Below are 24,801 nucleotides of genomic sequence, written 5' to 3'. Positions count from 1 at the left end.
CCTGCTGCCGGGGGGATCCCCGGACCCCTCCCAGCCTCTGAGAGCCGCGCTTAGCGTGCTCCCCACCCTGCTGGGCTCAGCATCCCCCAGGCCAGGCGGAGACGCGGAGCTCGGCCGTGCTGCAGCCGCTGTGGGAGCACTGCGGGCAGGAGAGGGCTGGGGCAGGTGGAGCAGCATCACAGGAGCGCTGGCCTGGCTCTGAGGCTGTGCTGGAAGAGCCCGGAAGGTGAAATGATGAGCCGAGGAAGGCAGGGAGGGAATGGCACCAGCAGAGCCCCCTCCCTGTGCTGTGAAGACTCTCCAGCAAACCCAGGGGACCCCAGGCAGCAGCTGAGGGTCCGATCGATCCACGATTGTTCTGCCCCTCCAGCGTGGCTCGCTTTGTCCAAGAAACCAGCTGGAATAATCTGCTTGCTTAGGATCTGTGTTCCCTGAGGCCAGGGCTGGCTCCTGGTGAGTCCTTGGGGACATCCAGGCACAGGGCACAACATCAGCTCCTGCCTCTCATCCTGCACCCAGCGTGACAAATGGGATCGGGGCTGGGGGAGCTGAGTGACCCTGCMGGCTCTGCTGCCAGAGCTGGACCGAGCTGCAGGAGCTGCATGAATTATTGACCAAAACAAAATCCTGCTGTTCCTGGCGTGGGCACCGATGGTCGGGTCCGTCCCTCCGGCCAGATGTGGGTGCCGGCCCCAGATGTGGGTGCCAGCCCCAGATGTGGGTGCTGGCCCCAGATGTGGGTGCCGGCCCCAGATGTGGGTGCCAGCCCCAGATGTGGGTGCCAGCCCCAGATGTGGGTGCCAGTCCCAGATGTGGGTGCCAGCCCCAGATGTGGGTGCTGGCCCCAGCTGAGCAGAGGGGGCAGTGAGGCCTGCAGAGGGAGAAGGAGAGACAGGACAGGCAGGGGGCTGGTCCCTGCAGTGCCGGGAAGAGGAGCCCGCTGTGAGCCGGGCCCCGTGCGCTCCCCACAGAGCCGCAGCATGGCGGARAAGGCCATGGATCCCGCCTGCGTCTCCATCGCCCTGGAGGACACCGTGTGCCACGCCGGCCCTCCGGACGCCCAGCTCCTCACCACCCACTTGAAGAAGGTGGAGAATCACATCACTGAGGCCCAGAGGTTTTCGCACCTCCCGAAGCGCTCCGCTGTCAACATCGAGTTCATCGACCTGTCCTACTCCGTGCGGGAGGGATCGTGGTGGAGGAAGAGAGGTACGAGCTGCAGGGTGGGGAAGGGCACGGAGGGAACCTCACACCCGCTCTGCCGTGATCTCACCCTGCTCTGTCCGAGCGCCAGGGGCTCTTTGTGGCTCCTTGTTTGCTGTGGGTGCCCGCGGGAGGAGGAGGAGGAGGAGGAGGAGGAGGGAAGGCTCGTGTCCCGCAGCTTTGTGCTTTTGCTGTGCGATGCCGGGGGAAAGCAGAGCGCATTCCAGGGAAACCTCCGGCCGGGGCTGCGTGGGGACGGGACAGAGAGCCTGGGGCAGCCGGGAGGGATGGGATGGGGTCCCCAGCACCGCAATTTAGGGGATGGTGGCTGTGTGGGGTGTGCCAGCAGCAGGACACCCCGGGGCTGCCCCAGCTCGGAGCCTGGCGAGGAGCAGCTGTGRTTTTGGGGGATTTCCTCTCCAGCGGTTCCTTTCCCCTGGCCGAGAGCTCAGGGAGGGGAGAGGGGAGGCAGATGGCGGCTGGTGGGTGGCAGTCTGCTTTAATTAGCGCTCTCGGTTAATGGAATGCCAATCAGGCAGCCCGATAAGATGGAGGGTGAGCTGATCTGCTGATGCTGGAGGCAGGCGAGGACGGGCGGGGACCGAGGTGACAGAGATGTTCCGTGAGGGGCTCTGCCAGCCGGGGGTGCCGGATGGAGCTCTGCCCCGGGCTCTGCAGCTCGGGAAAGCGAGGCACCGAAAACACCGCGAGCAGTGCCGGGATGGTGCCTCCTTGTTTCTCCGGGATGCTGAGGAAGCATCCCGGGAGGATCCGTGTCACAGCCACGGCTTGGCCAGGGCAGATCGCGCTGGAGCACCCAGGAGGGGACCCGGCTGCTCGCCAGCGGGCCAGTGCCCTGCAGGGAGAGAGGGGAAAAAACTCGGGTTTTTGGACCAGATGGGAGCAAGCCGAGGGGTCCGGGGGTCGCCGGGGGGGCGGTGAGAGCGCTGCTGTTCTCCCCTCGTTCAGGGGGAGCCGCGGAGCTGGCGGGGCTCGCGGTGGCTTTGGCCACAGCCCGCAGCTCCGGCCGCCCCGCCGGGCTGTGCKGGAGGTTACTGGCAGTCAATGAACGTGAGTAACCGCTGCGCAAGCTGCAGTGGCGCCGACGTGAGCAGCATGCGCGGTGCGGAGCCGTGCGCGCTGCCGGGGGGGCTGCCGGCCCTGCTCGCCCCGCTGTCACCCTGCTCGCCCCCCTCGCCCTGCCCTGGCCGCCCGTATGCCCGCTGGACCCCCTCCGCTGCGGGGTGCTGGCCCTGAGCCGTGCAGAGGGGGAGAGGGGGGTTCGCGGTGCTGGGCGACCTTCCCTGGGGATGGACGAGCCACCGGGGCGAGCCCAGTGAGGCGGGACTGGCAGTGCTCTGTCCCAGGCTGGATTTGTCGCCCTCGCCCCGTGGGGCACAGAGGGGACACATTTGGGCGAGGGGGATGCTCAGGCTCGGTCCGTGCCGTTGTCACCGCGAATGCCATTGTTGTCCAGCCAGGGCTCCATTTCAGGGGCAGCTCCTGAGAGCCCGAGGCTGTGCTCGTTCCTGACTCCCGACACATCGTGTTCCTTCTGCCAGAAAATGCTAATCAGCCGCGTTTAAAGCAGAGATAATTCCAGGTCTGATTAGCAGTGGCTGCTGCCGGGTGCCACAGCGTGAATGCCAATGAAGGAAGCAGGCGGATTGGGAACTCTGCCTGCTCCTCGCTGGCCCTCGCCCTCAGGGATCATCCAAAGGCATGGGCAGGAGCGGTGTCACAGCCCGGTAATCCTCCTTAGAGCCCTGTGACCCGACCCGGGCATTTCCCTGCTCTTTGCTGTGATCCAGGTCATGAGCTCGTTCAGCAGCGGGAATCWGTGGGATCAGCAGGGAGCAGGGAGGTGACAGCTGCTGTGGCTCTGGGGATGCTGGTGCTGCCCCTGGAGGTGCCCCAGGCGCTGGGATGGCATCACTGCCCCGGTGAGCCAAAGCCCTGCYGCTCTGTCCCTCCAGGGTACAAGACTCTGCTCAAATGCCTGTCAGGGAAATTCTGCCAGCGGGAGCTCATTGGGATCATGGGCCCCTCGGGAGCCGGGAAATCCACRCTCATGAACATCCTGGCTGGCTACAGGTGAGGCTGGAGGGATCCAGCGGGGCTGGGGGTGCAGGGCTGGGCATTCCCTCACCACTCTTTCCTGCAGGGAGACGGGGATGAAGGGGCAGATCCTGGTGAACGGGCGGCCGCGGGACCTGCGCACCTTCCGCAAGATGTCCTGCTACATCATGCAGGATGACATGCTCCTGCCTCACCTCACTGTGCTTGAGGCCATGATGGTGAGCTCTGGGGGCATCCTGTGGGCATGGGGCCTGCATTGATGGGGTATTTCCAAAATCCTTCTGTTCCTGCACCCTCCATCCTGAGCCGCTGCTCCTGAGCGGGCAGGGATGGAGCCACAGTGCAGCTGGGTCTGTTCCCTCCCTCTGACAGTCCTGTCTCCCTGGCCATCCTCTCCCTGCAGGTCTCTGCTAACCTGAAGCTGAGCGAGAAGCAGGAGGTGAAGAAGGAGCTGGTAAGTGCTGAGGAGGGTGRGCCAAAATCCCCTCATCTCTGCCCAAGATGGGGATGAGGGCACCGGGGGATGCCAAGGAGCTCCTGGCGAAGGGAGGTGGCAGGGATGGGGTGAAAGCCATGAAATCCCTCGGGTGTCTCGCAGGTGAACGAGATCCTGACGGCGCTGGGGCTGCTGGAGTGCTCGTACACCCGCACCAGCTCCCTGTCGGGGGGGCAGCGCAAGCGCCTGGCCATCGCCCTGGAGCTGGTCAACAACCCGCCCGTCATGTTCTTCGATGAGCCCACCAGGTGAGGCCTCAGGGGCTGCCAGCACTGCCTGACTGGCTGATGGGGACACTGTGGTGGCCAGGACCCTCTGGGGATGGTGGGGCTGTGCCAAATGGTGTTGATTCTCTTCTGCATCATTTTGCGAGCGGGATGCCTACATGGAGAGGCATCCTTGGGATGTTCTTCTCCCCTCCCAACTCTCCCCTTCTCTCTGTGCTGTCTCTTTCTCTCCCACCCCACCGTGCGTGGCTGCAGCGGTCTGGACAGCGCCTCGTGCTTCCAGGTGGTGTCCCTGATGCGCTCCCTGGCACAGGGCGGCCGCACCATCATCTGCACCATCCACCAGCCCAGCGCCAAGCTCTTCGAGATGTTCGACAAGGTTTGGGCTGGGACAGGGTCCCTCTGGCCCCCAGACCCAGAGAGGGGCTGGGGGAAGGGTGGGATTGCATGGCTGGGGTCTGGCACGGGTGCTCTGTGCCACCCTTGGGCAGGAGCGGGTGACAGGGGACAGGTGACAGTGCCCTGGCTGCCCTGCATCTGCCACATCCCAGCTTTGTCTCGCAGCTCTACATCCTGAGCCAGGGCCAGTGCATCTTCAAGGGCGTCGTGACCAACCTCATCCCCTACCTGAAGGGCCTGGGCCTCCACTGCCCCACGTACCACAACCCTGCTGACTTCAGTGAGTGTCCCTCGGAGGCTGGCGAGCTCCAAACCCGGTGCCCAAGCCCTGGATCTGCCCAGGTTGCCCTCAGGTTGCCCGAGCAAGATGCCCATGCCCTTCCTGTCGGGTKYTGGCTGGCTCAGCACCTCTCAGGGSTYCTGTCCTCCTCCACAGTCATCGAGGTGGCCTCAGGAGAATACGGGGACCTCAACCCCGTCCTGTTCCGCGCCGTCCAGAACGGGATGTGCACCATGGCTGAGAAGAAGAGCAGCCCTGACAAGGCAGATTCGTGCCCGACGTGTGGCACGGTGAGTGGGGCTCCGGGGAGGCTGGTGGGCCAGCAGGGACCCTGTTCTGTGACCCTGACMCGTGTCCCTGCTCTCCTGCAGGACGTGGATCACATCGAGAGCCACACGTTTGCCACCAGCACCTCCACTCAGTTCTGCATCCTCTTCAAGAGAACCTTCGTCTGCATCCTGAGGGACACGGTGAGGGCACGGGTTTGGCAGAGATGAGGAGCTCAAGGGGCTGTCTGCTGCTCCCTCGGGATGTTTTTGGGGTGCAGCCCCTCCTTGCTGAGCCCCCCCTGTGCCTGCAGGTGCTGACCCACCTGCGCTTCATGTCCCACATCTGCATCGGGGTGCTCATCGGGCTGCTCTACCTGCACATCGGCAACGACGCGGGCAAGGTCTTCAACAACACCGGCTTCCTCTTCTTCTCCATGCTCTTCCTCATGTTCGCCGCCCTCATGCCCACCATCCTCACCTGTAAGGAGCTGCTTGCCCCAAAATCCCTGCGCTGGCCCCGGCTCTTGGGGTGCCACTCCCCCAGGGTTGGACAAAAGGGGGGAAATGTGAAACAAGAGAAAAAAAATCAGGCAAAGAAGAGGGGRAAAAACTTCTGTTTGGCTGTACTGCAGTTTTAGCCTTTATTTGGCTATTTTAATTCTGGTTTGTTTTTTTTTTTTCCTGAGAAGTTGTGTTTTCTGCTTGGCCCCTTTGTTTAAAAAGCCCCAGCCCAGCTGACTTTCCCATRTGGGAAATTCCCACTTTTTTTCCCTGGTTTGAGCACCCACTCATAATGCAGGCAGTGGGGGTTACCTGGAGCATCTCCCGTGCTCCAGGGCGGGTGGGAGAGGGGCTGGAGCACCCAGGAACAGGGCAGGGTGCTGCTGGCTGCTCAGCCCTGCTCTCCCTGCAGTCCCCCAGGAGATGACCGTATTCCTGAGGGAGCACTTGAACTACTGGTACAGCCTCAAAGCCTATTACCTGGCCAAGACCATGGCAGATGTGCCCTTCCAGGTGAGCTCTCCGTGGCTGCTGACGCTCCCCCAGTGCCCCAGGCTGGCCCCAGGATGGCTCTGTGGGGTGAGGATGGYCATGGATCAATGGGGTGGTCCCTCTGTCCCCGTGCAGGTGATCTGCCCCATCGCCTACTGCAGCATCGTGTACTGGATGACGGGCCAGCCCCCCGAGGCCACACGCTTCCTGCTCTTCTCAGCCCTGGCCACCGCCACCGCCCTGGTGGCCCAGTCCCTGGGGCTTCTCATCGGAGCTGCTTCCACGTCCCTGCAGGTCAGGCGGGGCTTTGCTGTGCTGAGGAGAGGTGTAAGGGGTCTCAGAGCGGTTTGGGGTGGAGGGGAATGTGACACCCAGTGGCCTCTGCTTGCCAGGTGGCCACCTTTGTGGGACCCGTCACTGCCATCCCCGTGCTGCTCTTCTCGGGCTTCTTCGTCAGCTTCAAGACCATCCCCACCTACCTGCAGTGGAGCTCCTACGTCTCCTACGTCAGGTGGGACCCCAGCTCTGGCAAGAACCCCTGTCCTGGGCTGTCCTGGGGCTTGTGGTGACCTTTGGGCTGTGCTGTGCCCTAGGTAYGGCTTCGAGGGGGTCATCCTCACCATCTACGCCATGGAGCGYGAGGATTTGGAGTGCCTGGAGGACTTCTGCCCTTTCCAAAAACCCATCAAGATCCTGCAGGAGCTGGACGTGGAGGAGGCCAAGCTCTACCTGGACTTCCTCATCCTGGGCATCTTCTTCGTCATCCTGCGGCTCCTGGCTTACCTGGTGCTCAGGTACAAGGTCAAGTCTGAGAGATAAAGGGGCCCCGGTGCCGTTCCCGGGCCTGGCCTGCTGTCAGAGATGTTCTGCAGACGGACACGGTGCTCCCACAGGTCCCGGACCGGGCTGGAGTCACTGGGAGCCGCCAGCCAGGCCTGGCTCAGTCGAGAAGGGTTTTGAGACATCTCGGAACTGTTTTAACCTTTCCACACACTCTTCATTGCAAAACGTTTTGTACAGCCCTGGCATGTGCCACCCTCCCCTCCAGGACCGTGAGCCCMGCGGAGCTTCAGTCCCCTCTTGTCCCCGCCTGGCGCTGCCCTGGGGACAGCAGGGACTGTCCTGCGGAGGTGGCATCTGCGAATTGAGGCTGGGAGGAGCTGCTGGAGGAGCCTGGGCTGGGCTGGGCTGGAAGGAGGCAGCTGCAGAGTTGGGAGAGCAGCTAGTGGCCCCGTTCCTCGTCCAGCGTGTGAGTCAGAGCTGAGAAGAGCCCAAAGATGCAGTAGGTGAAGTTGCACAAGGTTTTAGTGTTTCCTGCCGCCATAGCCGCAGAGATTGCTGCGTCCCCTTTCTTTTCTGCGCAAATCCTCCTTACATTTTTCCCTTTTTTTCCTTTTATTTTTTTCTTTTTGCTTCTTTATTTTTCTTTCTATTTTGTTTTCCCTGCAAACCCCACCGCCTCCCAGTCTTCACGGAGGGGACAGGGAGCCAGCAGGCAGAGAAAGGAATTTGCTCTCTGCTCAGATTTCTGCTGGGGTGCCATCCTCAGAGAAGGGATCTTCAGGGTCTGTGGAATCCTGTTTTTTTTCCTAAGAAGCTGTGTTTTCTGCTTGGCCCCTTTGCTTAAAAAGYCTCAGCCCAGCTGACTTTCCCACGTGGAAAGTTCCCATTTTTTTTTCCTGGTGAAGGCTTGAGCACCCGCTCACGACACAGGCAGACCTTAGGGATGCTCCATCCCTGTTGTCTTTGGAGTCTGAGACGAGAAAGTCTAAACCAAACCAACCACGTGGAGARGAGTGACTGGTCCCTTCAAGGATTTAGGTTCCCACACCCTGCTGGTTCCAGGAGGCTGAAAAACAGGGCTGGGCTCAGCTGTGTCACCTCTGGAGCCTCTGCTGCAGGAGGGAGCTGGCCCCGAGCCCTTCCCTGACACCTTCCCTGGCACCACAGCAGGACAGGGTGGAGCAGCCTCGCTCAGCACACTCTGTGCAAGGAGGGACACCCGTGTGTGTCCCAGTGCCACCTCCCAGGGGACACTGTGCACAAGGGGATCCCAGCAGGGCCTGGACTGGAATGAGAGATCCCAAAGTGGGCACTCCAACCCGGGTTGGCTTTGCCCTTTGTGACTGACACCAGGAAAGGACCCCTGTTGGCACGGGTCTGTGGCGGCTGCTCTGAAGTGACACACCTTGCACAGGGACACCTGGCACCTTGCACAGGGACACCTGGCACCTTGCAGAGGGACACCTGGCACCTTGCTGGCTCTCTGAGCTGAGCCCAGAGCTGAGCCTAGAGCTGAGAACATCTGCACAAGGTGTTGTGCTGGGAACACAGCGCCCTACTGATCTGCACAGCCCAGGCTCTGTGGGTGTGCTGCCCCTGTGCTGCCCCTGTCACCACAGCCACGGGAACACTCCGGTTTAGTGAGCAGGGACACGGGGGTGGCAGCCCTGCCCTGCCCTGCCCTGCCCTGCCCTGGCAGGCTGGCCCTGGCTCTGCTGGCACTCTGAGCAGCCAGGGATTGCAGGGCCCGTGCCAGAATCCAGCAGGATCCTGGAGACTGAGCTTTGGCGTTGCTGGCTCGGGCTGGGGCTGCAGTCTGGCTGGGCTGGCACCGATGCTGGCACTCAGCAAGGTGCAGTCTCATCTGCCTGGAGGGCATCGAGGAATGTTGAGCCAGGGGCTCTCCTGCACACAGGACCCTGCTSCCCTTTCCATGCTGAGCACTGGGGTTTTCCCTGATTTTCACCGTCCGTCCCAAAATTCCCCCGTGCTCCTGGATATTCCTTCAGTGCAGCGCTCTGCAGTGGAGCTGTGCCAGCTGGAGGGCTGCAGTGTCCTGGGCACAGCCCAAGGGGCACGGAGCACTGGGGGACAGTCCCTGCATCTGCTCTGTCACGAGGTGTGTGGGAGGGCAGGGAGCCAGGGGATGGCACGGTGTCACCCTTCTCCATCTCCTTGTCCCTGGCAGGGGTGATGCCCTGTTCTGCCTTGCTCTTGGGCTGGGTCTAGCTAAGCTGGGCTGAGGGTTTTCCCTGGATGGACCCCACGATGCAGCCACTGGGGCTGCTTTGCACAGCTCCTGTTCCTCCCTGGCACTCTCGTGGTGGCTCCTGMGTTCCGTGCCCTGGTGGCACTGCTGTCCCCAGCACCGTGTCCTGCACCCAGCACACCCGGACACCCTCGTGCCATCACAGCCAGGGCCACCACTGCTCCCAGGAGAACAAGATGGACTAGTGCATGGAGCAAAAGGGCTACCAGCAGGCACCAGTGTCTGCCACTGCCCGTGTCCCCAATGCACAGGGAATGCTTTGTTGACCAGGCTCTGCTTCTTGCAGAGAAAAACCCCATGGAACAGGCTTCCCAAACTCGGAGGGACACTGTCCGGGATAGGGCAGCTGGCAGCACCCGCAGGATGCCCAGGAGGGCTCAGCACAGCCTGTGCCTCCTGTGCCACTGAGCTGCCCAGGTACCCAGGCACTGCGGGGCAGAGGGCCAGAACAAACCCTGCAGCTGCAGGATGGCTGTMCCCGAGCTGGGCACGGTGCTGGGGCAGGCCCCTCGTCCCCTGGGCAGCAGGACACAAGGAATGTGCTGGCACCAAGGGGCTGTGATGGGTGAGGGACGTGGCACGGGGCAAAGGCACCCTGGGTGCTGCCTGAGGAACAGAGCCAAGGTGCCACTGTCCTCTCTGTCCCTTCAAGGACAGTCCCAGAGGTGGGGAAGGTGCAGGAAATGCAAAGGGATGTTTGCACTGAGCCCCAGGCTGGCGTGGCTGGGCTGAGCTCCCGGGTTTAGTGCCAGGACGGTCCCTGCCCTGCAGGAGCACGGGGCAGGAGGGGCTGTGTGTGCCCTGGCACGGCACAGGGATGGGGAGCAGCGAGGATGCACTTTATCAGAGCAGGGAAGCAGAGCCGTGGGTGCTCCCGGCTGCAGGAATCCCACGGGAGAACGCGAGTGGATAATCACGAGGAGCGTGCTGGAGGAGAGCAGGCTTCTTCCCCCACTCCTCCTCACCTCTCCTGGCCCTGCCTTCCCTTGTGATGCACTTTGAGTGATGATGCTGGGGTTCAAGCCGTGCCTCTGGCTCCCCGGGAACAGCGGTTGAGCCTCAACCCACCAAAAACTGCTTCAGCCCTTTGGCTGTGCCCGGTTCTGCCTCTCCCGTGCTGTGATTGCAGGCACGCAGGGCTGTGGCCGCTCACCTCCACGCATGTCCAGGCCACCTTTGTCACACGCACAAGAAGAGCAAATGCTTCATCACCTGGCTGGGGTTTGCTGGAGGGGAGACGGGGCTAGAACAGGGAGGGGATGGGGCTTCTCCCAGGGTTTCACCCCTCTTCCAAATCAGGCAATAAAACAGTGTTTCCTTCTCACTGTGTGCGGACACCGTTTGTCCCGTCCCTGTGCCAGGGCAGCCTGGGCATCTCTGCGTGTCCCTGTCCCTCTGGACCCCGTGATTTTCCAGCCTTCACCATATCCAGGTGCAGAGGGGGCTGGACACGGGGGGACACGAGTGATCCGCGGGGACCACGCAGGGAATTGCAGGCATTCAAACCACATTTCCACAAGACACAGGGGCGAGCTGCTTTTTCCCCGGGACAGCTTGCCAAAGTACGATGCAGGTAACAGCTCAAAGGTGAGGGATTGTGCTGGCACAGCTCTGTTGTGGCAACTGCTCGGGGTGGCATTTGCCCAGGTCCTCCTGCCTTGTTGGGAGGAGGCTGTGAAGAGCTGCTGCCCACAGCTGCAGCCTGGCAGGAACCAGGCAGGGTGGAGGTGAAGCCCTGGGCTCTCCAGGCTGGGCTGCACACGCAGGTAAGTGCCCCGCAGGGACGGGGTGCCCGGTGCCAGCTTGCCGCTGGCGCTCACAGTGCCCAGAGGGTCCCGGGAGCTGCCGGGCAGGAGGAGATGTCGCGGTTTCTGTCGGTGTTTCTGAGATGCCAGCTGTACTTGTTGGATTTCACACATCAATAAAACTTATATTTATAGTGTACAGCCTGGATGTCTCCCGTTTTTGAGGGCACGCCGGTGAGGGTAAGGTGTTGTCTGGAATTTGGGGCGCTCATATGGCCGGGCAGAGTTACCCAGGGGTGATTCCTCCATCCCAACACCCATGGGTGGGCTGGCACTTCCCGGAACAGCATCCAGCGACAGAGAAAAGTGCATTCGGCCCCACTGTCCCTTGCTGGGCGGTCGGGGTTGCTCGGGGAGCAGCGGGAGGGCAGGAAATGTGCGTTTGTGTGTGTGTTTGTGTGGGCAGCACGTGTGTAAAACCACACAGGTGCGTTTGTGTGTGTGTTTGTGCGGGCATCACGTGTGTAAAACATGCACAGGTGCGTGTGTGTGTGTGTGCGGGCATCACGTGTGTAAAATCACACAGGTGCGTTTGTGTGTGTGTTTGTGCGGGCATCACATACGTAAAACTGGCATAGGTGGGTTTGTGTATTTGTTTGTGCGGGCAGAACGTGTGTAAAAAAAGGCACACGTGTGTTTGTGTRTTTGTGCGTTTGTGTGTTTGTGTATTTGTGGGGGCATCACGCGTGTAAAAAAGGCAAACAGGCGCTGCCGGACCCGGAGCCGGGCTCCAGCACAGCCTCCCCCGGTGCGGAGGGATTCTCTCCGGGGCAGCAGAACTCATCCTCGCAGGCTGCAGTTGCACAGCCGGGCAGCAGCCGGGGATGCAGARCCGCCAGATGTGGCCGGAGGAAATCCCCGCCTTGCAGCACATCTGGTAAAACCCCAAACCCCCCGATTCCATAGGTGTTGGGGAGGATGCCGCAGATTTCCCCAGCCCCAGCCGCTCTCCCATCCTGCTCGGGGAGCTGGCAGGCGCCGGCCGCGGGGCGGGACAGGGCAGGATGGCGTTGCAGGAAGTTCTGCYTGCAAAACAGCCGCCCCCGCACGGAGCCTGTGCCCGGGACAGGCATGGCAGCAGGCGGAGGGGCAGCTCCGGGCTGTGCTCCGTGAGCCCGGCGGCACCGGGGGCTCGGCTTTCCGGGCTGCGATCCTGCGGGACGAGGTAACSCCGCCGCCCCGGGCTGCGCGTCCTGCACCGGCACGGCCTCGGCCGTGGAGMGGGGCGCTGGGAGGGCACAGCGAGCGAGGGCACCGAGTGCCAGGGGTGCCACGGGGGTCCCCAAAGGGCTCCCGGACAGGGGGCTGCGGCAGGGGGGGCGGCACAGGGCTCAGCGGAGGGGCGGGGAAGGGGCTGGAAGCCGGGCATGGGGCACTGTGGGGTTTGTTTTGTGCCGAGGCACCGAGGTCGGGACACCCACGTTCAAGGTCAGCTCCKCTGCCCCTGCCCCCGTGCCTCAGTTTCTCCATCGGGATAACAGAAAAAGGGACTGTAAACAGYCTGGCTTGGGGGGGAGGTGTGAGCAAGCTGTCACCCTGCTCGGACCTTCCTCTCTCTGCKGGGCTTTGCTTATACCTCTCTCCCCGCCGTGCCTCAGTTTCCCGGGATGTCGGGGGCTGTGAGCACCACCCCTGCTCCCGAAGGATCGCCCTGCTGAGCTGGGGCGGGAGCCTGAGTCAGCGCCAGCACAGCCGGTTCTGCCGGRCCGGACCACGCTGGGGCAGGTGAGGCTGGGCAGGGCTCTGCTGCACCGCATCCCCACGTCCCCTGGTGCTCTGCTGAGCGCCCCACAACCCCTCACCGCATCCCCGCAGCCCCCAGTGCTCTGCTGAGCTCCCTGCATCCCCTCACCGCATCCCCACATCCCCTGGTGCTCTGCTGAGCGCCCCACAACCCCTCACCACATCCCCATGGCCCCTAGTGCTCTGCTGAGCTCCCTGCATCCCCTCACCGCATCCTCACGTCCCCCTGGTACTCTGCTGAACTCCCCCCAGCCCCTCACCACACCCCCATGGCCCCTGGTGCTCTGCTGAGCTCCCTGCATCCCCTCATGGCATTTCTGCAGCCCCCGATGCTCTGCTGAGCTCCCTGCATCCCCTCACCGCATCCCCACGTCCCCTGGTGCTCTGCTGAGCTCCCTGCATCCCCTCACCGCATCCCCACGTCCCCTGGTGCTCTGCTGAGCTCCCCGCAGCCCCTCACCGCCACCCCTGTGTTCCAGGTGGATGATGTCCCGGGCCATGCAGTGCCAGAGCTGGGCTCAGCTGCCTCGCTGCCTGGCAGGGAGCMGGGGGAGCCGCAGCGTGTGTGTGTGTGCAGCTCCAGTGCCAGGTGAGCCGGGCTCTGTGCCTCCGGCACCCTGTCCCTGCTGGACACCCCTCCCCAGATGTGCAGGGATGTGGGGCACCCGGCAAGGTGTGAAGCTGGTGGGGTGGGTGGGGTTTTCTGGGCTGGGCTGGGGGATGCCATCCCTGACCATGTTCACTCTTCCTCCCCACCAGGTCCTGCAGGCAGGTCYTTCCTCAGGAAGATCCTTGGCACGAGCAGCACCTCCCTCCCCAGGTACAGTCAGTGTCACAGGCTGGCTGAGCTGGCTGCCTTGGCACCAGGGACACTGCTTTGCTTCCACCTAGAAAAACACCCAGAGCCACCTCCCTGCCTGCTCTGACTCCAGCCCAGCTCCTCTGCCTCACCACGGGTTTTCTGGGAATGCACAGTCCCTGGTTTGCTGCTCTGCCTTCACTTCCCACCGTGCCCCTGCCCTGGCCCTGCGCCCTCCCTTGCTGTGGGGGAAGGAAGGGGTGAGCTGGCTCCTCTCAGCACTTCCCGCAGCCTGGCTTGAGATCTGCCCACCCTGCCCCAGGCAGGGCCTGGAGCTGCTCCTTGTGACACTCTCCGTCCTCCTGCAGGGCCTGTGTTCGCTACCAGGGAGGCTCCCAGGACAGCTCTGTCCAGCCCAGCTCCTCTCGCCATGGGCAATCCCAGCTGAGGAACGTGGCCTCCTCCGGTGAGTTTGCAGCTCTGTGTGGGATCCTACACAGCTGCTGTCCCRAGCAGTGTGAGGGTTACCCATAACTGGGTGCTGTCCCTTTCTGCAGTGGTTGGGGGCAGGAAGCTTCCCCAGCCCCTGCCAGGGAGAAGCCCTTGTGGTGTCCAACACCTTCCCCCTTCCAGGAGCCATCAAGAAGCACCAGAAGAGCCTGTCTGCATGGTTCAGCCACCAGCCCAATGAGGAGAGGCAGTTCGGCCCTTCCTTCTCGCTGGATGCCGTCCATGTGGACCCGGTGATCCGGGAGAGCTCCCTGGAGGAGATTCTGAAGCCGTCCCCTGATTTAACCATCCAGAACCAGCTCCAGCAGCCCAGCAGACGGGTTATCAGCCTCCACAATCTCTTTGACGTGGACGCCTGCGGGCGGCAGGTGAAGAACGTGGTGCTCTACGGCACCGTGGGCACGGGCAAGAGCACCCTGATCAAGAAGATGGTGGTGGACTGGTGCCACGGCCGCCTGCCCCGCTTCGAGCTGGTCATCCCCTTCTCCTGCGAGGACCTGTCCCACAGCCATGCCCACRTCTCCCTGCGGCGCCTCATCACCAAGAAATACCAGCACCTCCGGGACGTGGTGCCGGTGCTGGAGGCCTCCAACCTCAAGGTGCTCTTCATYCTCAACGGCCTGGAGCGCCTCAACCTGGATTTCCGCCTGGCTGGCACGGAGCTGTGCTGCGACCCCAACGAGCCCGTGCCTCCCTCTGCCATTGTGGTCAACCTGCTGCGGAAATACCTCCTGCCTGAGGTCAGTGGTGCCCTGCTCTGTGCTGGGAGAAGCTTGGGGGTGAGCCCAGGGCTGTTGTGATCATTATTTGCAGTCCAGCTTGGTTGGGAGCAAACAGGCAGCCTCCATTCATGGATGGACTTGCTAAGGTGGCCTTGTGTCACAGGTGGGACCTTTGGGGAGGCCAGGTAAGGTAATGATGGCTGTGATCTTCCGGGCTTTATTTATGTCTAGGAGGGAATGGGGAAAGTTCTTGTGTCCCCCCTTCCTGGGCCAGGTTTGATCTGGCACCCTTTGTGCAGCAGCTTTGTGAGCCCCAACCCCTGGGTGGGGTGATCCTTGTGCACCTATTGAACCCACAGCTGTGGGTTGCACACTGGGGAGCCACCAGAGCAGCTCCAGACTCACCCATGGCTGTGTCCCCAGGCCAGCATCATCGTCACCACGCGCCCATCAGCCGTGCGCCGCATCCCCGCCAAGTACGTGGGGCGCTACGCCGAGATCTGCGGCTTCTCCGACACCAACCTGCAGAAGCTCTACTTCCAGATGCGCCTGAGCCAGCCCGGCTGCACCGGGGAGGAGAGCCAGCCCCGCAGCCCAGCAGAGCAGGAGAACCTGGTGGAGATGTTGTCGAGGAACTTGGAGCGCCACAACCAAATAACGGCCGCCTGCTTCTTGCCCTCCTACTGCTGGCTGGTGTGCACCACCCTGCACTTCCTCTACTTCACCAGGACGGTTCCTCCCAGCCAGACYCTGACTGGCATCTACACCAGCTTCCTGAGGCTCAACTTCAGYGGGGAGGTGCTGGACAGCACCGACCCCACCCACATCTCCATGATGAAGTACGTTGCCAAGACGGTGGGCAAGCTGGCCTACGAGGGGGTGATGTCCCGCAAGATCTGCTTCTCGGAGGAAGACCTGCGCCAGTGCTTTGAGGTGGAGATGAAGACCGAAAGCGAGCTCAACCTCCTGGAGGTTTTCCGCAGTGATGTCTTCCGTTTCTTCCTCAGCCCGTGCGTGCAGCCMGGCAAGGAGCACACCTTCGTCTTCACCATCCCCGCCATGCAGGAGTACCTGGCGGCCCTCTACGTGGTGCTGGGYGAGAAGAAGAGCCTGGCCCAGAGAGTGGGGAAGGAGCTGTCCGAGGTCATTGGGAAGGTGAGCGAAGATGTGGCTGTGGTTTTGAACATCATCTCCAAGGTGCTGCCCCTGCGCTTCCTGCCTGTGCTCTTCAACCTGCTCAAAATCTTCCCTCGTTACTTCTCCCGGCTGAGCCGCAAGGACAAGGATGCCATTGCCCACACCATGGCAGAGGAGCTGTTCAAAGAGGAGGATTATTACAACGACGATGTCTTGGACCAGATAAACTCCAGCATCCTGGGCGTGGAAGGCCCCATGCGCCACCCCGACGAGGCCCCCGACGATGAGGTCTTTGAGCTGTTCCCCATCTTCATGGGTGGGATCCTGTCCCGCCGTAACCGCGCCATCCTGGAGCAGCTGGGCTGCTCCATCAAGAACCTGGCAGCCTTCGAGATCGCCAAGGCCATGAAGAAGACKGTCATCAGGAAGGGCCACAAGGGCCTGCCCCCCTCKGAGCTCATGGACTACCTGTTCTTCCTGCACGAGTTCCAGAACGAGCGCTTCACGGCCGAGGCCGTGCGCTCCCTGCGCGCTGTCAACCTCTCCTCCGTCAAGATGACCCCYCTCAAGTGCTCCGTGCTGGCGTCTGTCATGAGCACCACATGCCACGACGTGGAGGAGCTGAACCTGACCTCCTGCAACCTGGACAGCGGCAGCTTGAGGACCCTCTTCCCCGTCCTGCTGCGATGCAAAGCTCTCCAGTGAGTACCGCCTTCTCCTGCCCTCGGGCAGTGCTCSAAAATTGGGTTCTTCCCCACCTCTGCCCATCACAGGGGTTCTTTTTYCCAGGTATGGAAAAATTAGGGAAAGGCTTGTTTATCTTCCGTGCAGACCTGGGGAACTACAGCTTCCAACATGCACCACTCCTTGAGCAGCCTTTCTGGGGCACTGCATGCTGGGATTTGCAGTCCCAGCACACCCTCCCAAAGGAATTTTTGGGAAGTTCCCTGCAGCTCGTACAGGCTGAGCTGCCAGCTGTCCTGGCAGAGCCGGGTCCCTGTGGGATGTTACCCAGCATCCCGGTGTCACAGCTCTGTGCGGAGCTGGCTGTCCCAAAGGTGAGAGTCTGGGCTGTGCAGATGTTCCCACAGGCGTTCCAGAACATTTGTGGAGCTGCAGGTCTTCCTGCCGCCCAGGTGGTGGCGAGACGTGCTCGGCACAGATGGAGCGGGCTGTGCAGCTGGGCTGTGCCGCACTTCCTTCCTCCAGATGCTCAGGAGGGCTTGATGGATCCTTGATCCCTCCTCTGACCTTCACCCACCCCCTGAAGACTCCGCCATCCCCTTCCCCGTGCCCTGCTCCTGCTGGCACTAGCGCTGCTGGCTCATGCCCCGGTGCGGTGTCACCGTTCTCCCTTTGGGAGATGAAACCTGGACTGGCCTAGTTTGGGGAKCCCCGGGAGGACGGTGATGGGGAAAACGGAGCGGGCAGGGCTGCCAGGCTCACAGCTAACAGCCATTTTGCTCCTGTCACCCCCGTGTCTTGCTCTGCACCAGTCTGCAGCTCAACAGCCTGGGCTCCGATGCCTGCAAGGAGATCCGTGACCTGCTCCTGCATGACAAGTGCGTGGTGAGCAGCCTGCGGTGAGTACGGCCCCTGCCCTGCATGACWCTGCTGCTGCTGCCCTCCACGTGCCTCGGCCCTCCTGAGCTCCCGTGTCCGCAGGCTGGCCAACAACCCCGTGGGTGAGCAGGGAGCTCGGTACCTGGCCGAGGCGCTGGCCGGCAACCGCTCGCTGACCCAGCTGWCCCTGCTGCACACGGCGCTGGGGGACCCCGGTGCCGAGGCCATCGCCCAGCGCCTGCCTGAGAACCGGCACCTGCAGGAGCTCAACCTGGGCTACAACTCCCTGACGGACGCGGCGGCCCTGCGCGTGGTGGAGGTGGCCAAAGGGCACGAGACGCTGGACAAAGTGCAGTGAGTCTGCTCGGCCACATCCCTTCCCTTTTGCCCACCGGCTGTCCCTGTCCTGTCTGTCTGTCCCTCCCCTGAGCCCTCACCAGCGTCTCCTGCTGCTTTCCCAGCCTCTACTTCAACGACATCAGTGAGGATGGGAAGAGAGCGCTTGACAGCCTGCGCATGGACCGGGACGGCGTCAGRGCTCTGGTTTTCCTCACGGCGGGCACCGACGTCTCCGATTACTGGTCCCACATCCTGAACGTGGTGCAGAGGAACCTGCCCTTCTGGGACCGTGAGCGCGTCCGGCAGCACCTCGCCCTCCTCCTGCAGGACCTGGAGAGCAGCCGCAGCCAGACCGCCAATCCCTGGAGGAAAGCCAAGTTCCTGCGAGTCGAGAGCGAGGTCAAGAAAATGCTTGGGAAACTGCAGGACGGGACCCTCTAAGCTGCTGCCCATCCACCAGCCAGGCATGGGGCAGTGGAGTGTGCCCAGCAGCACATTCCCTGCGCCCTTACCTGCCTGGAGATGCTGAGTGGATGGTGCTGTGAAAGGTGCTGGGTGTGTGGGGCTCAGCCTCATCGGCAGGCGAGGCTGAAGTGTGGGAACGGTACAGAAACCAGGCCAGGAGCAAATGGGACTCATTCTTCTGGGCTTGTGGAAACCCAGCCCCTGCAGCCYGGCCAGAGCAGCAGCAGGGAGCGGGATTGGGGCTTGTTTGTGAATCTCTGGGGAGCATTAAAGTGCACCACTTTATTTTCACTGAAGCACGCTAGTGCCAAGACTTGATCTCATCTTCATCTCCTGGGGAGGAAGGTGGAGCCGCCCCTCCAGCAGCTGGAGCGGAGGGTTCTGCCCCTTGCCCATCTCCCAGGGCTGGCACGGAGCAACTCCCCTCTGCTCCAGTGCTGAACCGGTCACTGTTCCCCCCGTGTGTCCCCTGGAAGGCACCAGGAGCTGTCCCCAAGCGGGGTGTCCCGGGGTGCCGATCCCTGCTCCCAGCTCCGCTGGCAGTGCCCTGGGGCTGCGAGGGCAGGGAAGACGTCGGGGCTGTTTAATCATTAAACCTGGGGCGTCTTGGAAGAGGCGGGGACGCTTCCCTGCCACTTCACCCTGTACCTTGCTCTCTCTCGCAAGCCCTGCAGCCATGAAGCAAACAAAAGGTACGTGCCAGAGAATCCTCTGCAGACCCTTCCCCACACACACAGCCCCTGCTGCCATGTGGGGCAAGGCAGTGTCAGAGCAGCCCGTGGAAAGGAGCCAGAGGCGTGCAGGAAAATGTTTCGTTGTGGGGATGCTGCAGAGGAATCCCCTSTCCCTGGGTTTGGGGTTCCTTGTTCCTGAAGACATGTGGAGGGGTTTTGTAGGGAGGTGTGTGCTGGGGAAGGCCTCTGTCTCCATCTCCTGACTCAGGCAGCTCTGTGGGATCCTGGTAAACTTTCTGATCCCTCACTCAAAGCTCTGTAAACCCCCAGGACTGAGCTCCAGCTCCTGTCCCTTCTCTGACCCCACTGGGCCGGGCAGTGAGTGCTTGTTGGACCGGAGCAGCAGGAATTAGGAATGCAGGAGGACAGTGGTGACAGGACCAAGGAGCAGCCCGTGCTGAGAGACAGAGGGGCTTGGGGGKCTCTGTGGGCTCAGCAAACCCTTCACCTGGCCTGGCAGGCTCAGCCTGGGAGTGAACAAACCCTGAATGCTCGAGAGTGTGGGGTCTGCTCCCAGCCCACCAGCTCCTGTGCTGACCTSTCCTCTCCCTCTGCAGGGCTCGAGGGAGACAAGATGTCCATCATGTAAGTGCTGATCTCCCCTTGGCCAGGGGCTCTGTGGGGCTCAGGAGAGATGTGGGGAATGGTCTGAGAGGGAGATGCCCTCCTGGCTTTCCCCAAGGAATTGGAGGCASAGGCCCCAGCTGCTCCTTTCTGGGAGGAACAGCCTCCCCAAGGCTGGRGGAGGCAGGGGCAAGGCCATCCTGCACTAACGTGGCCTCTCCTGCCCTTTATCATTTCAGAAAATTTGAATTTAACCCCAAAGTTGGGATCGACAACCCTGCCTTGACACTGACTGAGGACACGGGTAAATAAATGCCTTCATCACCCAGGGTGTCCTTGTGTCTGCACGGGGTTGTGACACCAGGGTATCCTCGTGTCTGCACGGGGTTGTGACACCAGGGTGTCCTTGTGTCTGCAGGGGGTTGTGACACCAGGGTGTCCTCGTGTCTGCACGGGGTTGTGACACCAGGGTGTCCTTGTGTCTGCACGGGGTTGTGACACCAGGGTATCCTCATGTCTGCACGGGGTTATGGTATCTGGGCACTGCTGGGGTGCAGAGCTCTCCCACACTGGGCACCTGTGGGAGGTGAACACAGAAGGGATGGGCAGATGCCCAGCCCAGGATGGGGTGCAGAACTCGTGTGAGGATCTCTGCAGGGCCCTGCTCATGGGCTGTGCCCCCACACAGATGGTGAGGGTGTGGGGGAGCCCCGCTTCTACCTCCTGACCAAGGACAGCACAGAGACCTTTGGCTTCTGCCTCCACGAGGAGCTGGGCTGCCAGGGCCAYGTCATCCGGCAGCTTGAGCTGGGGGGGGTGGCCCAGCGCAGGGGGCTGCAGGACGGGGATCGCCTCCTCCAGGTCAATGGCCACTTCGTGGACCACATGGACCATGTCAGGGTAAGCTGGGAGCACCCCAGGGCTGTGGGAATGGCTGGTTCCTCCCCAGCTGGGGGCACAGAGGATGCATGACCCCTGCTGACCCCTGCTGACCCCTGGGACCCCAATCCCACCCCAAGAGAGGGGTGCCTGCCCAGGGCTCACAGCCTGGATCCTTCCAGGTGGTGCAGAAGATCAAGGCCAGTGGGAATCAGGTCTTGCTGGCGGTGCTGGATGGTGACTCCTATGAAGCTGCCAAATCCCTGGGCAGGGACCTGTCCCAGATGCTCCCGGATGACATCCGCCCACGCCTCTGCCATGTCGCCAGGGACAAAAGCGGCTTTGGCTTCAGCGTGTCGTGTCCTGAAGGTAAAGCAGGATCCTGCCCTGTGAGCATCCCCACTGCAGCACCTCACCCACCCCAAAGTGCCCCTTCTCCTCCTCCTGCTCCCTGCAGGCACCAAGGGCACCTTCCAGCTGTCGGTGCTGCAGGACGGGCCRGCGGACAGAGCAGGGGTGCCACCAGGCTCCTGGCTGCTGGAGCTGAACGGGGACAGCGTCAAGAGCTACTCACACACACAGCTCAGCAAAAAGGTGCCTGCTCCCGGCCTGGGGGGTGAGGGATSGGGCTGGCAGTGTCACTGAGGGCCCCGTGCTTCCATCCAGCTCAAGCAGAGCGGCAACAAGGTGACGCTGCTGGTGGCATCCAGCGCCGTGGAGGAGTTCTACCGCCTGCGGGGCCTGCGGGTCACGGCCGCCCTGGCAGACACCTCCTGGCTGCCCTTCAAGGTCCGGGAGCTGCACCTGGTGAAGGGTCCGGCTGGCTATGGGTTCCTGCTCAAGGAGGATGACTGCAGCTCGGGGGGCATAGGTGAGGGGGCGGTTTTTACCTGAGCAAGGCATGGCTGAGGGGCAGGAAGAGCTGCCAGCCCCATGTCCCTACCTGCACATGGGGGTCAGCAGAGGCTGTTCCCCTCTGTGAGCATCTCCCCCTCCCTGTGCCCGGCTCTGGCAGGCCAGTTCCTGTGGGATGTGGATGTGGGGCTGCCAGCTGAGCAGGCTGGGATGAAGGAAGGGGATCGTGTGCTGGCTGTGAACGGAGAGAGCATCGAGGGGCTGGACCAYGAGCAGACCGTGCACAGGATCCGCGCCCACGAGGACCAGGTGACGCTGCTGGTCATTGACCCCGCTGGTGATGAGTTCTTCCACTCGGTAGGTTTGGGGAGCTGTGGGGCTGCATGTCCTTCACAGGGGCTGTGCATCCATCCCTCTTTTACCCTTCTAGATTGGGCTGTCCCCTCTGCAGTTCTTTGAGGACAGTGACCCCGCCTCAGGCTCCTGCACGCCCTCCCTGCCCTCTCGCAGCGGCTCCCCTGCGCTCTGTCACGTTGAGGTGGGACCAAAGGGACCCATGTCCTGGCTGATGGCTGCTGCCAACAGCATTGAGATCATCCAGGTAACTCCTCAGGGCAGAGCTTGCAGCCTGGCAGTGCTCTGAGTCCTGTCTCCCTGCCCATCCTAATATTTTCCTGGCACCAGGAAGAGAATGTGTAGTCCCCTGGGCCACAGGGGCCAGGCACAAAGACCCCTCCAATGTGTGTCCCCSCAGAGCCAGCGCCAGGAGGAGCAGAGGAAGCTGTGCCAGGCGTTCTAACAGCCCAGGAGCCTCTGGACAGGCTCCCCCACTCAGCACCTCCACCCAGGCCAAGCCCAGCYCCTCGGGCCACAGCACTGCTCAGCATGGACCCTGCACACGCAGCTCCTGTGTCTCCATGCCTGGCTCACAGCATGACACTCCCAGGGACTCGTCTCTGCTCACCGAGGCCGGCTCCGAGCTTTTATCAAGCACAGTGGCAGCTCCTCGAACCCTGAAGACAGACCTGTGTCTTTGCCTGCCCAGCTACCTCCAGGGATTTCTCAGGACATTGCACTGAAGCCCTTGCCCAGTTCCCAGGAGAGCTGAGGCATTGCCCTCTGCACCATGGCCCAGGGCATTTGAGGGCTGGCTCAGATTTGCACGTGCATGGACACCTCTTGCGTTTCTTCCCTCATCCTCACCCTGAACCTGTGGGCAGTGAGTGTCCACCACTGCACTGTTCCTGCACCACCCTTTTGGGGTGTGATTAAAGGACAAATCCACACTGCTGCTTGTGTGGGTGATGTTATAGACAGCACTCCCAGGGCCAATCCATCCTCTCTTCTCAATCCTGGAGTGGGCAGTGGATGTGGGAAGCTCTCGAGGTGTGCTGTTGAGGAGGTAGGGGCTAAGAGCCATCCCAGGAGCCCCTGGGAACTGTAATTCCTGAATTTTGAGGGCAAACTCCTGCAGGCATCCCTGGTGCTCCATGGTCATTCCTGAGAGTTCTTTCTCCTTACAGCAGGAGCATCATGCACTGCCAGGGCTGTGACAATGCTGAGTGAGGGGGACAGGGGGGATCCCAGCAGGGGAARTTTCATCGCTCTGCCATGCGTGGGAGAGCAAAAACGAGCACGGAGTTTTGCATGTGGCCAAGAACCACAGACCTCTGGCTGAGGTTTTAYCTCGGCCCCTTCTCGAGAGCGAACGGAAACGCGATAATGGAGCATCGCCCCACCAGGCAGGGAAGTCTCTGCCTCTGTGGTCTCCTCTGAGCTCAGTGCAGCCATCTGAGGTGCAAGGAGGTTTTTCCAGAGCTTTTTGGAGCTGACAGCTCGGGAGGGAGCAGGGCTGACCAGCTGSAGGGTGCTTTGGGGCTGAATGGGTGAGGGAGAGGTGGGGAAAGCTTGGCTGGGTGCCCCCAACAGCACCAAGGTGTGGGGTCCCTGCACCTGYCCCAACAGTCCCAAGTGAAACAGTGCCAGGTGAAACCCTCCCAACAGTGCCAAGTGAGACAGTCAGAACAGTCCCAGGCAAAATCAACCTTTGCTTGAAGTCTCAGACATAGCTGCAGCCCCGACGTGGCRTGAATCATGCCCAGGGAAGCAGATAGTCTGGAATGCAATTGCTCAAGAGTGTTCCCTGATCTTTTTGGATCAGAGCCATGGTGATTTTTGTACTTGGCTCTCACGAAGCCGATGTTGCCCTCCCCAGTTCCCTCCCCAGGTACTTGTGGTAGCGTGGAGCTGGCCAGGGCACCTGCTGGTGGTCAATCCGGCTTGACTATTAGCCAGAATCCATTAGCACCTAATGGGAAAAGCCTCAGGAACACAGCCTCAATAAACTTTGACATATTTGAGGTCAATATAATCCTTAGGAAAATTTGCCCAGGTAATTAAAGCCAGACAAGGAGTTGCCTGTCCCAGAAATATTTACCAAGCTTTACCAAAGGCAATAAAATGAAGGCAGAGAGTTTTATAACCAATCCAGGCCAGCTCCCTTGTTGTGTTTAGTGCTCTTCCTGCTGTCCTGTCCATTTGACTCTTCAGCAAGTGGGTGCCAGAGGAGAAGCAAAACTCCCTCGAGGAGGCTGGATCCAGAGGTTGAAGCTGTGCTGCCCAACCTCCAGGCCTGAGTTCAGTGTTTTTGTGCTTCCCAAAGTGCTGTGGCCAAACTGCAGCACCCGCAGTTTCCCTTTGCCTGGTTTCCCGTCACAGCCCCTGTGGTGAGGCTGACGCTGTGTGGTACCAGCCCCAGCTGGGTTTTGCAAAAGGATGTGTCCTTCTGCCTGGGAGAGGAGCTGAAAAGAGGATCTGAAGGCGGCAAAGAAACAGAACTCAACTAACTTTCGAGCCCGTGTTGTAATTTTTTTAAGGTTTGGCGGTGTCAGCTCTGACAAACTCACTTCTTGGTTCCCTTTAAACTTCCAGGGCCTCTTTTSTCCCTCTGGTCCCTYTYCTCWYCCTTTTYRCCTTTTGACCCCCTGGTTCTCTTYTCTCCCCCTGTCCCTTTTCTCTTCYCAATCTYCTTTCSTCYACCTGGTCCCCTTTTTGCTCTCTGGTCCCTTTTCACTGCCYRGTYCCCTTTTCTCTCCCGGATCCTTTTYCTCTCCCTGTTGCTCTCCCTTCTCCCGTTGGAGCCGGGATGTTGGGAATGGGGACTCATCCCCGGTGGGCTCTGCCCTCCCATGCCCTTGCCGGGAGATGCCTCATGTACCTGCCAGGTGCATCATCACGCTCTCCTGTTCGCATTCCCTCCCTGCCATGAGGATGCCGGTGCTGCTCCTGCCTCAGGCACATCCTTCCCCGGGAGAGCGGGGGGAGACAGCGCCGCTTCCCCGCGTCCGGGCCGTTCCTGGAAAAGGGAAGGCGTCTTCTGGAAAGAGGAAACGATCCTGTTTCGCAAGCCGGGCGAGGGGCACGGGAAGGGCGGCGAAAGGCCGCGGGTCCCTCCCGGGGGCGGCGGGGCGAGCGCGGCCCCCGCGTTCCCATGGCAACCGCGCCCCGCCCCGCCCCGCCCTCACCAAACATGGCCGCCACGCCGCCCTCATGCTGCCACACTGCGCATGCGTCTTCCCCATCCGCCAATCAGCGAGGGCTCCGCTCAGGCGGAGGGGGCGTGGCCGGGCGCGCGGGGGGGCGGGCGGCCAATCAGCGCCGGCGAGGAGGGCGGGGCCTCGCTGGAACC

General features: G+C 61.8%; 3 protein-coding genes across 8 annotated transcripts; all 3 read left to right on the top strand.

Annotated features, from left to right (window-relative positions):
• The first annotated feature begins 980 nt into the window (after window positions 1–980).
• ABCG4 (ATP binding cassette subfamily G member 4) lies at window positions 981–7,531 on the top strand. The gene is made up of 14 exons (XM_057384835.1): window positions 981–1,209; window positions 3,180–3,297; window positions 3,368–3,500; window positions 3,686–3,736; window positions 3,881–4,026; window positions 4,261–4,384; window positions 4,570–4,684; window positions 4,841–4,974; window positions 5,056–5,154; window positions 5,265–5,433; window positions 5,867–5,967; window positions 6,082–6,240; window positions 6,339–6,457; window positions 6,540–7,531. The coding sequence occupies exons 1-14, from the start codon at window positions 981–983 to the stop codon at window positions 6,763–6,765; spliced, it is 1,923 nt and encodes a 640-aa protein (XP_057240818.1). The 3' UTR covers window positions 6,766–7,531.
• Window positions 7,532–11,801: 4,270 nt separating this feature from the next.
• Window positions 11,802–18,372, top strand: NLRX1 (NLR family member X1). 3 transcript variants are annotated; one of them, XM_057384824.1, is made up of 10 exons: window positions 11,904–11,968; window positions 12,402–12,528; window positions 13,026–13,135; window positions 13,306–13,366; window positions 13,714–13,811; window positions 13,979–14,595; window positions 15,001–16,415; window positions 17,211–17,297; window positions 17,380–17,631; window positions 17,739–18,372. In XM_057384824.1, exons 3-10 carry the CDS (start codon window positions 13,030–13,032, stop codon window positions 18,055–18,057), a joined length of 2,955 nt encoding a protein of 984 aa, XP_057240807.1. In that variant the 5' UTR covers window positions 11,904–11,968; window positions 12,402–12,528; window positions 13,026–13,029; the 3' UTR covers window positions 18,058–18,372. The 3 variants fall into 3 exon arrangements, with proteins under 3 accessions (XP_057240806.1, XP_057240807.1, XP_057240808.1); XM_057384823.1 differs by lacking the exon at window positions 12,402–12,528 and having other exon boundaries at window positions 11,802–11,968; XM_057384825.1 differs by lacking the exons at window positions 11,904–11,968; window positions 12,402–12,528; window positions 13,026–13,135; window positions 13,306–13,366 and adding an exon at window positions 13,377–13,605.
• Window positions 18,373–18,447: 75 nt separating this feature from the next.
• Window positions 18,448–23,920, top strand: LOC130584698 (Na(+)/H(+) exchange regulatory cofactor NHE-RF4-like). Of its 4 annotated transcripts, XM_057384829.1 has the most exons (10): window positions 18,448–18,773; window positions 19,373–19,400; window positions 19,619–19,683; window positions 20,068–20,279; window positions 20,441–20,627; window positions 20,716–20,852; window positions 20,925–21,129; window positions 21,274–21,470; window positions 21,544–21,714; window positions 21,868–23,920. In XM_057384829.1, exons 1-10 carry the CDS (start codon window positions 18,758–18,760, stop codon window positions 21,910–21,912), a joined length of 1,263 nt encoding a protein of 420 aa, XP_057240812.1. In that variant the 5' UTR covers window positions 18,448–18,757; the 3' UTR covers window positions 21,913–23,920. The 4 variants fall into 4 exon arrangements, with proteins under 4 accessions (XP_057240812.1, XP_057240811.1, XP_057240810.1 ...); XM_057384828.1 differs by lacking the exon at window positions 21,868–23,920 and having other exon boundaries at window positions 20,686–20,852; window positions 21,274–21,628; XM_057384827.1 differs by lacking the exon at window positions 21,868–23,920 and having other exon boundaries at window positions 18,448–19,400; window positions 21,274–21,628.
• Window positions 23,921–24,801: the final 881 nt, after the last annotated feature.

The sequence above is a fragment of the Malurus melanocephalus genome, unplaced genomic scaffold, assembly GCF_030028575.1.
Source record: "Malurus melanocephalus ecotype Western Australia unplaced genomic scaffold, MMel_1.1 scaffold_749, whole genome shotgun sequence".
NCBI lineage: Eukaryota > Metazoa > Chordata > Aves > Passeriformes > Maluridae > Malurus > Malurus melanocephalus.
The sequence above is the reverse complement of the archived record's forward strand: the minus strand, read 5'-3'. Positions and strand labels throughout refer to the sequence as shown.